Source organism: Empidonax traillii, unplaced genomic scaffold (assembly GCF_003031625.1).
Source record: "Empidonax traillii isolate 1590-97213 ecotype Southwest subspecies unplaced genomic scaffold, ASM303162v1 scaffold1378:size168296, whole genome shotgun sequence".
NCBI lineage: Eukaryota > Metazoa > Chordata > Aves > Passeriformes > Tyrannidae > Empidonax > Empidonax traillii.
Window position 1 is genome coordinate 154,526 of NW_020956571.1, and position 12,436 is coordinate 166,961.

The 12,436-nt window shown below is 38.1% G+C and overlaps 1 protein-coding gene across 2 annotated transcripts in view; it reads left to right on the forward strand.

Moving 5' to 3' along the window:
- Window positions 1-6,499, forward strand: part of YIPF7 (Yip1 domain family member 7) — a 15,232-nt gene extending 8,733 nt beyond the window's left edge. The window contains exons 5-7 of one of the 2 annotated variants that reach the window (XR_003573835.1): window positions 1,955-2,136; window positions 4,942-5,125; window positions 6,279-6,367. Coding sequence is in view for 1 of the 2 variants with exons in the window: in XM_027906945.1 (XP_027762746.1) it covers window positions 1,955-2,136; window positions 6,279-6,441 (345 nt within the window). In the remaining variant the exon portion in view is untranslated. Of the gene's footprint in view, window positions 1-1,954; window positions 2,137-4,941; window positions 5,126-6,278 lie in introns of both variants that reach the window. The other variant, XM_027906945.1, reaches the window with a different exon arrangement.
- The last annotated feature ends 5,937 nt before the right edge of the window (window positions 6,500-12,436 follow it).

Here is a 12,436-nt window from a genome sequence, read left to right on the forward strand (position 1 = left end):
TAGGAAGATTTCTTACCCTTATTAGTTCAGGAATAGGTTATTCCTTATGGTGGAAGACAGTGATGGGGAAAAGGCCAACACTCAGAATGTTGCAAGGATATAGGCAGCCTGGCTGTACCTGTCTTAACCTTGAGGACTGGAACCAGAGGAGAGCTCTGCAGTGAGCCAGGTCAATTTGCAAACAGCATAATGTTGCTGATATAAAGTCAGGTCTTATTGACTCAGTCTGCCTTTCATGTAAGTGTGCACCGCTGTCCAACCAGAGCTGGTGAGCGAGCTGTCACCAGCCTGCAACATTAGGACTTTCAAGTTGTGTCTTCCCTAGGCTAGGCCCTCTCCACTGCATTGCATTACATCTGTCCAGCTCAAATACTGCTGGCAGCCAGTGATCAGTTTCCATATGCACGGATCCAGGAAGAGGGGGCAGAGAAGAAGGGTCTTAGAGTTGTTTCCCTCCAAATTGGATTAAAAGGTATGGATAAGTAAGGTGATAGATCTTAATACTCCTTAATCATCATGAAAGGTATACTAGCAAATATTACAAAACATGAAAAAATTCAACGTTTCCAACTAATCCATCACAAGAGAATCCAACCATAAGCCACAAACTGATTAGAAAACTGTGACCATCTAATAGTTTTGATTCTCATGTGGTTTATCATATGCAATATATAATATATAGTGTGTAATATATAAATATGTGTGTGTCTGTGCACGAACACACCTGTGTTTTAAATGTGTACAGACATGTTGTTATGTGTCAGGAAGGTGATGCACAGTGGTCCTTCATTTGAGAAGTTTATTCCATAGCCCTGAAATAATAGCTGAATTCCAGGTAAGAGCTTTCTCCTTCACAGGTGCATGCTATCATTAGGATATAAAGTTCCAAGACATAACAAACTTTATTTCTGATTTATGAATGTTTTTGTGGTGCACAGATGTGAAAATGACAGCATTGCATAGCCAGCAATCAGTATTTAATTCGTTAAAAGCTTGAAGAGAGAACAAAAAATATTCAACCATCTTTTGTGACTGTTTGTTTTGGGGAGTGAACAATGCACTTATGCCTGGAGGTGATCATTCAAACTGATGGCAGGAGATGAAGGAATTGGTAGTGCTGTGGCTACAGTTTCCTGTTTTACTAGCTTTGTGTATAAATTAGAAAACATTGAACTCTACCAGGCTGGTACCTTTCAGAGGCACTAAATTCCCACAAAGGAATAAAACCTGGAAGGAAAAAAAAAAAAAAACACCTGGAATTTTTTTCGTTTGTTAGAACAAGAAAAAGAACACAAGCTAACAGTTACTACTCAGGTTTATGTTGAAATGAACATGTTGTATTGATCTAAGCACAGAAATGTGTCTTTCTCATAGTAGTCAAAGGGAAGAATGGTCACATTCGTCCTGAACACCAGCATATTTTAAGCAAAGTTTTACTAATTTTTTGACAACCTGTTTAAAGTTGAAGGTTTGTAATAAAATATAAAGCATATCAAATAACCTGAGTCATAATTTACTTAGGACACTTTTTCACATCCCTGTGTACACCCGTTGAAAAGATGTTTCTTGAGATTATAGTGAAATTACTAAAATGTACTTTCCATAATTTCTTCTCAGTTTGTTCCTTCAGTTTGTAACTTCCCAATTATACCTTCCCAAGTCTCCCAACTAATTCCTGTCCTGTTCAGATCCCAAAGAGAGTAAGACTGAGAATCAGCCTTGTAATTTTAAGTTAGCAACAAGCACATTCTCTCAATTGCACCTTGAAATTGTTTTTATGCAAAAATCACTGAAAAGTATCAACCATGGTACACAACTGAACTGAGATAGGCGAAGCAGAGAGAGAGTGTCAACAACAAGAATTAACAAAGCTAAACCTAATTCTGTCTTCTCTCACTATTTTGAGATCACTTGCTCACTTCTGACACTTCATGCTTACTCATATTTATTTCAGGCAGGAAAAGTTCATTTTGGATACGTGTATGGCACGAGTGCCATGGGGTGCCTTGTTATGCATGCCCTGCTAAACCTGATGAGTGACTTGGGAGTCTCGCATGGCTGTGTTGCAAGTGTCTTGGGCTATTGTCTGCTGCCCATGGTGATCCTGTCATCTTCTGCAGTTGTCTTCTCACTACAGTAAGTACCAGTCTATCACAACAGGAATCCTATGGAGAACAGTAAACTAGAAGGCTGGTGTTGTGCAAAACATTTTATAAATGGTTAGGTAGGGAATTTTGGCTTCTGAAACTGTAAAGCAAAACACCATTTTTTGTGTCTGTGTAGGTGGAAACAGACAGAATTGTTTGAGAGGGGTGGTATACATTCATTTTTATATAAGTCCTTAATCCGCTACTTCTCACTTGGACTGAGAGTGCTGATTGATTTTTGCAGTAGCCTCAGATGTGCCTTTTGTTTTACAGAGCCAACAGTGACCAAAGTTAGGTATCAATTTTAAAGGCAACTGCTGAAGTTTGGGTTTATATAGCTGTTTCTTTATTTGTTCGTAGCATCAGGCCTCTCATCTTTATGTTTCCTTTCCTTCTGTATACTGATTTCTGTTGGGCAGAATGAAATAATGCTGTAACCCTTAATGATTTTGAGAATTAGAACAAGTGTTTAAGATGGAGTAGAGTTGTTTGTATACATATATATATATATATATGTGAGGTATAGTTGTGATGCAATTGCAAACCTGAAAATAACCAAATACTTTGAAATGCCACATGTACAGTGGTGTATGTATCTGTGTACATGTGGAGGATTATTCAGTTATATGTCTATGGATAGAAAACTTTTTGGCAAGCTTCCCTTTCCTCATCGTTTGGTAAGTTCTTTGAGATACAGACTGTTACCTCACTGTTCACATACGGTAAAGTACAAGAAAGTTCAAGATCTTGCATGAAGGCCTTGAGCAGTATTTTTACCTGTTTTTAACATATTATTAATGGTGGTTTTCCTTCTTAGACTTTGTTTTCTGACATTTTTAACTCTCCAATCTGTAATATATGGAACTTGGCAGCTGATCAATAAAAAAATGCCCCTGTTTGTTCTTTGGAAAAGTAGTATGTCTATATATATATATATATATAAAAATATAATTTTTTGAAGGAAATTATGTAGCAGAATGAAGATTTGGGGCACAGTTCTTGTTGTATGTTTCTGTGGAGCTATGATGGCTTAACATGACCATATTCCACGTATAAAAGTGTTTCTGAGGTATCCTTGATAAGATGGATAGTAGTGACACTGAAGAAGTCATTTATTCTCTGTTGTCCTACACTTGCCATATTTTCTTAATTAACCTGTTTAATAATCCAGCCTAATAAAATATGCAGATACATAATTGTAAGACAGATGGGGTGAACTCCAAACCAGCTGTTACAACTATGCAGAGTACTGTTGTCTGTACAAGGAATACCCCATCACACACTACACATTTGTAAAATACTGCAAATTTACAGACGGTACATATTTTGAAAATCTATAAATTCTGTATTGTGATAGTCTTTAAAAAAAATTGAACTGTTATTTCTAAAATGTGTTGATAATGTTCAGTACCTATCGACAGGATTCTGCTGTCGTTTCTCATTTGCTATATGAAACTGCTTGAACACAGCAAGTACCAAGGTTAACTATTGCAAGCATGCTATTAAAATTAAGTGGCAACTTTTCAATCCAACATACACTTCACCATTTTTAATTTAAAAACTTATTTAAAATGGCAAAGGAAAGACAGCAATACATTCATGGGTTTTTTTTTTTAGTATTTGAAAAAATATTATTTCTATTTCAAAGTCTAAAGAACTTACCTCAATTTTTTTCTCACAGAAAATATACCAAAGATAGTGCACTCATCTATTGCAAACACGTAGCTATCAAATCTCAATTTTCATTATTACCTATTTCACTGTAACTAAATAAAGCAATATATGGGACATTTTGGGTGCTAAATAGCACCAAAGAGAAAACTTGCATGGAACTAGATTTGTTTGTGCCCCATCTATGTTGTTATTATGTGTAAGGCCAAGTTCATTAGGTCATCTTTCTGAGGGAAATATCAACAGACTCTTTTCCTGGAAAACCCCCAACAATTCTTTACTGTCAAAGCCCCAAACAGAATGGTCAAGCTATTTCCTTAACTAAACAGTGAAGGAAATGAATGTAAGAGCAGAGAAAGAAGTTCTTAGATGCAGCCAATGCACAGGGCTCATCTGCAGGGTGTGAGAGAGAAATTAGTGGAAAGGGTCTGCTCACATCTGTACCCCCATCTCAATCTCACACCAGTGTGGCCCCAGTCCTTTTAGTCACTGTGAGCATGACATCTGCTTTTTACCCTTCTCCCGCGCTAGAGGATTTGACCTCATGGGTGTGCCAGACAAAAGTGCTCTGCCAAACCATTCCTTTCAGCAATAACACGTTAGATTGAGGTCTTAATTTACAGGTGCACACACGTATCTCTTGGTTCCAATATGATTTTTTGTCACCTTTCCATCCTGCTCTCTGCCAGTCCTGGAACAAACCATAAGAGGCCATTGGACTTCAGTTCAAGGCAGAGCATCCACAGCTCTAAATTGTGCTACCATGTGATAGTCCCCGAAAAAGTTATTATACTAGTTGAAAATGGTCATTGCATGGTATGTTGCTGTTGCATCCCATCGTTCTGCCGGCATGGGTACCTGCTGAAAGAACCATCCATACTAACTCTGAATTTCTGGCTCTCTGCTTAGGTGAGAAACTTAGCATCTCCTCTTGGAACAGAGGCCAAAAACTTGCTTCACAAAGCTCAGTGTAATTTCCCTGAATGCCACTGTATAGGTTTAAAGAACACTTAAATTGATGGTATTAAATCACATGGCCTTTAATGTTTTATTTTTAGCATGCTGAAGTTGCAATGAGGTGCTGAGTCATCATAAAATCAATTGTCTCCTTCCTCCCTCAAAGTCCCAACAGCTGACAACACCAACTGCCTTACTGGCCTGGAGATTGGACTGCTAAGGAATGAACTATTTTGTGTGATATGATTGCATTAAGTAAACTAAGTCAATTGCATAAGGAGAGGTTTACTCATCATGGTTTAGCTGCAATAATAATATTAGTGGAGATGATTTCTGATGAAAGGACCAACGTAAGTATATGCAGCCTGTTTCTCCCTTCTGGTTCTGTTACGGTGATGCTTTGGAAGAGTAGGACACCAGGAATGCCTTCAGGAAATAGCAGAGGTTCATTCTCTCCTGAAGTCCTTGAAGCTGGCACAGCGAAAATGTGTAACGCACCTAACCTCATTACTTCATGTACTCATGTACTTCAGCAGTATATTACGCACGTGATCTCATGCATTTTACAGAAGCAGGCTGCAAATAGACTGCAAATAAAGCATAAGTGAAACATTATTTATTGGTAAGATTTTGTTCCTACAGGTTTAATAGTGAGCGATATGTAGTCTGCAGGAGAATTTCAGTGGGCTTTCAGCCATAGTCCCATAGTCATCAGTCCTCCAGGCTGTGCTGCTCCTGAGAGGTTGCAGAATGTAACTTCAGAAGGGCCTAGCTGTCACCAAGAGGCAACATGGAAAGTTACTATTCTTTCAGTGTGCAGAAGGATGCCAGGATGAGCAAAATATTTTTCCTCAGTGGTTCTTCTTGCATTCGTTACTTTATGCTCCATGTGCTCCCTGTTTTAAAAGGCCAGTCCAGCTTTCTCCTGGGAGACAATCACCACCTTTCTGCTCATTCAGCTGAGGTGTGAGTCTTTAAGAGCCTCTTCTCAGAGCCGAAGGCACACTTAAAATTTGTGTTGTGTATTACAAAAATGCTACCCCTCCAGGTCATCAGGATTCCTGATAGAAGAGTAGGCCTGTAGCGTCATTTTAGAACCTAACAACTTCTACAGGCCCATTTTGGCTGTAATAGGATCTCTGCTAACGTTAATATTACACTTTAGCTGCTGCATCTGCTGGAGTCCCAGAAGATTTATTTCGAAGTGCATTGTCCTCTTAGCAGCACTTCTGATGATGCTTTTATCCATGCTGATGGTTTTATCCATGCTGAAGCTTTTATCCATGATGAAGAAATTACTTTCTTGTTTATGGTTACAATTTTAATTTGTTCTTATGCTTGACTTTCATTATAATACTCAGTCCTTGGTTCTTCCAGTGACTGTTACCTTATCAACAGCAAGCTGATAGACATGAACTTGAGTTTGGTAAGATTTGATGCTATGTTTGATAATATGTGGACTCTGTCATGTTTCTTTTGTGTTTTGTTTCTTTTTCCTCCTAGGGGGATCCCAGGAATTTTGTTAGCTCTGTTTATTATTGGATGGTGCAGTCTGTCAGCCTCCAAAATTTTTACCTCTGCATTGGCTATGGAAGGACAGCAGCTACTGATTGCATACCCGTGTGCTTTACTTTATGGACTTTTTGCACTTCTAATGGTTTTCTGAGGTGTATTTTCTGGTAGTCTTAATAAAGTCTGGTCATGGTTGTTGGAGGAGCAAGTGGTTATTTATTAGATTCAAATTATTTTTAGTTTACGTAGAGTTGCATTAAGTTCCATTAACAAAATTAGATTCTATGGCTTACTGTTTTTTTCCTAGTGGCTGATAATTGAAATAAAAAATCAAGTCAACAGGTAGATGGCCTCAATAATAGTGTTTTGACAGTCTTACAGCTTAAGAAAAAAAATTGTATTGAGAAGGAAGTAAAAATGAAAAAATATGAAATAAATTACAATTAAACAAAAAATTCTGAGTGTTTATAATATAATACATGTGCTAGAGAGTAACTGGAATGCAATTATGTAAATATTTAATGGTCATAGTGAATCAAGCAAAAATGCATATTTATTTGTTTCAAAAAAAGCCGCTTGCCATCTTATATAATTACTAATTAATATCCAGAATTTATATGCATGTGTTTGGGTTATTTTAATAAGAGAAGATTGAGTGACCATGCTTTGTGATATTGAAGAATTGCCCAAGAACAGGTTAATACAACAGAGGGAGGAAACTGGGAATGTTGTCTTGTGGGTTTTTTTCTTACGGGGTGTTACTGTCCAAAACAACATAGTACTGTTTGTAAATCACAGTAATGTTATATTTTAGAATTGCCAGTAAACCACTGCCTGCTGTAGCTGCAGAAAAGCACCACACAAAGTACAGACAACTCCTAAAAAGTCCCTGAAAGGCAGAACTGAGAGGCAAATTTGGAGGTATGACCCTTAAGCAAATTGTGGCTATAACTAGGCAGGATCTAGTTGCGTGTAAGTGGGAAGTGCATGAACTTGGAAGATCAGCGATTGTGAGCATGACAGATTTGGCCCTGCTGTATCAGGGAGTAAATTTGCCAGTAATGAGGCACAGATAAACACATAAAGCGACTCCAGGGTATGAATATAAAAATCAGATGGTTTGATTTACCACACACTAATGGCATTCTGATGTCTCAATGGGGAAAGATTTGTATGGTTGCACTTGCTGTAAAGTTCAGAAAAGATGGTTTAGAAACAGATCCATTTTTTTCCTACATTTCCGATTATAATTCATACTGACTACAAGAAGTATAAAACGGCTTGATTCTGCAGCACTTTATATTCATTCTCATCCTGATCTGCATGATATGAATGGCAGAAAAACCAGTGAATCAAGCCATTAATTTGTCTTTTGACTTGTCATAGACAAGTCAAATTACTTATGGGGAAAATGAACACCTTGAAATTTTGCCAGAACATTTACGAAGCAAGTGGTAGCCTAATTATAGTTTTATGTTTATTCTCTCAGAAATTGTAACTTTTTCCTTTTCTTCACTGAAACACATCTCCATCATTTTGTATGCTAACTTCATAACTCCGGTAAATTCCTTTGCTTTACTTTGTTTAGCTGTGCTGATTTCTTTTTACCTGTTCCCAAGGGATTTCCAGTGAGTGGTACATGCTGGTGCTGGGCTCCCAGTATGGCGTCCTTCAGGGGTCTCTATGGTGACTGATAGGGTTTAACTCTCTTAGGTGTCCTTCTTCTACTTCTTTGAAATAAGATTCCTCATTTAAATCAGCACAGCCATGGTCATGCTTTTGGTCCTGTTATTCCTGTGTGTGCTTCCTGAATCTAAAAATATTACGGTCACAATCACAAACTGGTACTTCATCAAAAATAAATGTTTTAAACGGATATTAGATCAAAATAATATGTATATTTGATAATAAACTTTTGTTCTGACTCTCTGGACAAACTTTCCCAACACCATCTATCTTTCCTGTATTTTCTCTTGCCTGAACCGTCATATTTAACTTCCCCACATCATTCCATAAAAGTTTAAATACAAGCCTGGCAAACTGTTACTTTCAACTTGCCAAAGAGAAAATTATAAAATAGTAATGGGTCACATACTGATTTTTAAGTCATGCTTCCCACCCCAAAGAGTTAATAAGGTTTCTAATCTGTCTTTGGTTTCTTGTTCTTTATAGCATGCACGTGAAAGTTCAGTTCTGAATGTGCATTCCCACACAGAAATGAGCACTTCCTTATGTTCCTTTCTGTTAATTCAAATTGTGATATCAGTTTTGGACACAGGCAGTATGGCAGAGGTGTAGGAGACAAAGTACCTGTCTTCCACTGCACTTCTCATGTGCCAGACATATTCAAGGTCACCCTCAGAAAGAAGCTTGCAGAATTCTGATGTAAGAGAAACATTTTGCTATTCCATTGTAATTAAATGTAGGAGGGTATAAAGTGAACATATTCTGAATGGAGACCATAGCATGTGGGTGAGTATGGAAAGACAATAAAATTACTATATCTAACTAGCAGCTGCTGACAAAACGTTGGATTACTTCAAGAGACCTGGTCTCCTTGGCAAGTCAAGAGCCACTTCTGTAGTACCAAGGTTCCACTATTTATCAAAAATCATCTTGTCACATCCTCTCTAAGAGGTTATGATACAGACCTTGAATGGTTTATCTGTTGATAAGCTGAACTGAGGACTGAAAGCTGCTGACACATTGAATTGGACACATGCTATGTTTCCTGGTGAAAAAGCATTAGCAAAGGGTAATACTTCTCTGCTTTTCTTAGCTTAGAAGCCACAGAAGGTTTCTATACAAACCAGTGACCTCATTTCATGACTATGTTGTTCATGTCATTTGAGAATGAGACATGACAGCTCTGTGTCTTGCCTTAGACCTCTCTTGCCACCATGTTTTATTCAGCTCCTTGCTAAACTGCCATCTTCACATGTTGGCATTTTCTGTTAACTGGATTATCTTAAGGGAATTTTAGAGTAATGTTGAATTACTCATCTTTATTTCTGTCAATAATAGGTATAAATGAAGGAAGAATTCAAGAAATTGTTTTAAATTTCCTTTTTACTCCCTTATTGTCAAGGGCATATTTTGTGGTCATCCTGTTGTGGGCTTTTTCATGCGTGGTAGCTAAGAATATGCGTATATATGATAGACATATACATATGTGAAAGAAAAGCATATGTATGATAAGTTGCATGACACTGGAGCTCCAACAAGTTTATGCCATTTTTGAGGGCATAATAACAGCATAATATCAGCAATCTCTTGACTCAACCTGGGAGATGATGCATATCCTTTAAAAAAAAATCAGCAGTTGCAGCATCTGATAAGCCCTATGGAGAATCACTGCACGTAATGACAAAGCTCACAGTGACAGGATGCATTTACTGGTTAATGTATTTTCTGTCAGATAACAAAAGGCTACTGGATCAGCAATTAATGGGTTACTGCAGCATAATGGCTACAAAAATCAACTGCATAATTAATGTCAACCTGCCCAGATCATTGTAATAAGAAATTGATCTCTACCTGTGATGGCATTACTAATGGATATGTTCCTTTTTAAATTCTTCTCTGTCAAAATTTGCCTATCACTGATTCCATGTTCATTTAGCCTCTTGCCTGTTTATTCTAAGCAAACTGCAATGGTGCTCTGAGAAGTACAAATTTTGTAGCTGTAGGCCATGACTTGTCTGCTTAAACAATCTCACCTCCTCAATGTTCCTGATGTTGCATTCTTAGGAGAGGTCAAAGCACACACAACGACTGTGTTTAAGTTTTTTGCCAAATGATTTTGAAAGAATAACATCTGTGACAATGACAATACGTTTGCTGCGATTACCAAGCACATTTATTAGACTAATGGTCTCTTCATTAGCTTGAAACTGCCCAGTGACCTTGGTGCTGCATCACTGAACTAGATGAACGATGCAATTCACAGAGATCTGCATACAGTTGCATAATAAAGATCCTGGCCACCATGTACCCTCTGCTGTGGTAGCATTTTAATTATGATTGCAAAAAAAAGAAAAAATAATTATCCTTCTTTTGCTATGACATTAGGTGAAGTGATAATGGGTGAAAAGAGGTCACAGAAACACCAAACACTCGTAGTTGTGAATATAACAGACCACATGGAAAGCCACTGCTTTGCAGAGAACAAGGGGTAGATTTTCAAAAGCACAAAGGTCAGTCCTATCAAAAGTCACTGAGATCTGAGCTCAGTTGTGTACTGTGGTGATTTTTCTGACAGCCTCTTGACAAGCACTCCTAAGCAATCAAAGTGCAAAAAGCCACCAGACTACCACAGGCAGTCTCCCAGAAGACTGGTGACCCACATATAATTCTGGGTAGAAGCAGCTGTAGCAATCAAGCATAAGAAACTCTCTCAATGTGTGGTTGCAAAATGTAATCCCTGGCTACAACTTTATTCCTTTGTTTTTTTCCAGTATGTTTAACCCTCATCCCTGGACATTGAGTGGCCACAGTTTGTCTAGCTCAAGCACTAGCAGCTTGTTATCTGAGCTCTAAATGTATGATACGGAGTTTTACTGGGCTCTAGTTTTGCTTTTCAGCTTAGTAGGTTGTTGGTTACTCTTAATTCTGACCCTTAACACCTCTTCTCACACTGTTGATTATCCAAAATTCTTCTTGTTCCTCATGCTTTATTTCCTGGTTTCTGTTTCTAAATTCATGGGTTTAATCATAATCTTACCATTTAGCAGTTTGAACCCTTGTTGTATTCTTTTTATACTCCACCTACCTTCTAGAAAATAGCACACGGAGAAAGAAGGAGTGCTAGTGAATAATATGAAAATATTTTGGAAATAAAATCCTATCAGCACTTGGCCATCATTAGTCCTTTTGGTTTACACCTGACTGTGCAGATAGGATTACGTGTCATCTCATCAGTAGTGTTGAGAGAGAAACTTCTAATATGTTTTGTGAGTAAAAGGTAGTAGTTTTACTGCAAATACCTTGTTGACACCTGAAATATGATCAAGGCCTTAGAGGTGATACCACTGCATATCTAAATGAAAAGACTCCAGAAACAAAATACCCTAATGTTTAAAGAGGTATAAAGTGAGCACTAGATTTTATCTCTCCATTGTAGAACAAAGTGATAGTCATGCATTACTGTTCCATTGCTTTTCTGAATTGCAAACTGAATGGAGGAAGAGCACTGTTGATGCGCTGCAGAACGTGAAACAGTTTAGGCAGTTATTCCTTGTGAAAAGTTGTAATGACACTTGGCTCTTCAGAAGAAGTAGGCGTGATAATGTGATCCACTTTAAAGTGCACTTGTGCAGTTTGCTTGGTGAGTCAATTTGCTGGAGGAAGATGATACTAACTGACACTAATAACCACAAAAAGGATGAGTGCAGCATAAATTTGCTTATATTTTAGACATTGTGCACATGGTGCATAGAGATCTGCAGAGTGTTGCAGAGTAGCAGCACTGCGATATATCTCACCTGCATAATGAGTACTGCTGAATAACTGTTGGCACTGCATAGGAAACCCTTTGACTGAGATATGAGCTCTCCTAATGCTTCCTGCCTTATAAAGAGGACCACTTGTCAAAGGAGAAAATCACCCTGGAGATGTGAATTTCTGAGGGCAGAGGTGATGTGTTTAATGGAGCACTTTGCAATTTGCTTCACCACCGTTCCCGTCTATATGCTCACATTCTCTCTTTCCAGCACACCCGTCTGATTATTGCTTGGGTCCTGCTGCAAAGGAGGAGGCTCAGATCAGTTGCTAAGGTTAGTGGCTAAGAATACCCTGAAGTGCAGCAAGAATCTCCACACAAGTGTCCACCAAACCCATGAGCTTTGTTCAGTGAATAATGTAGAGATGTTTTTGCTAAGATAAATCGTGTCTCTCTCCCAGCTGCTCTTGGACAGAAGATGTATGTATGGCTGTTCAGCTCCCAGGCTATGGCTGTGGCTTACTGAAGAGCTATGGTCACCATCTGACCACAGTTCTTACAGGTCCTTCATCTGGTTCCACCAGATGAAATATTATGTGTGTTACATGATCAAGCAGAATGAAAGACATTTTCCTATTTCAGACTAATTAAAACTTTCTAACTGTTATAGCAGCTGAATAATCATAGATTCATGAAAAAATCACTGCAG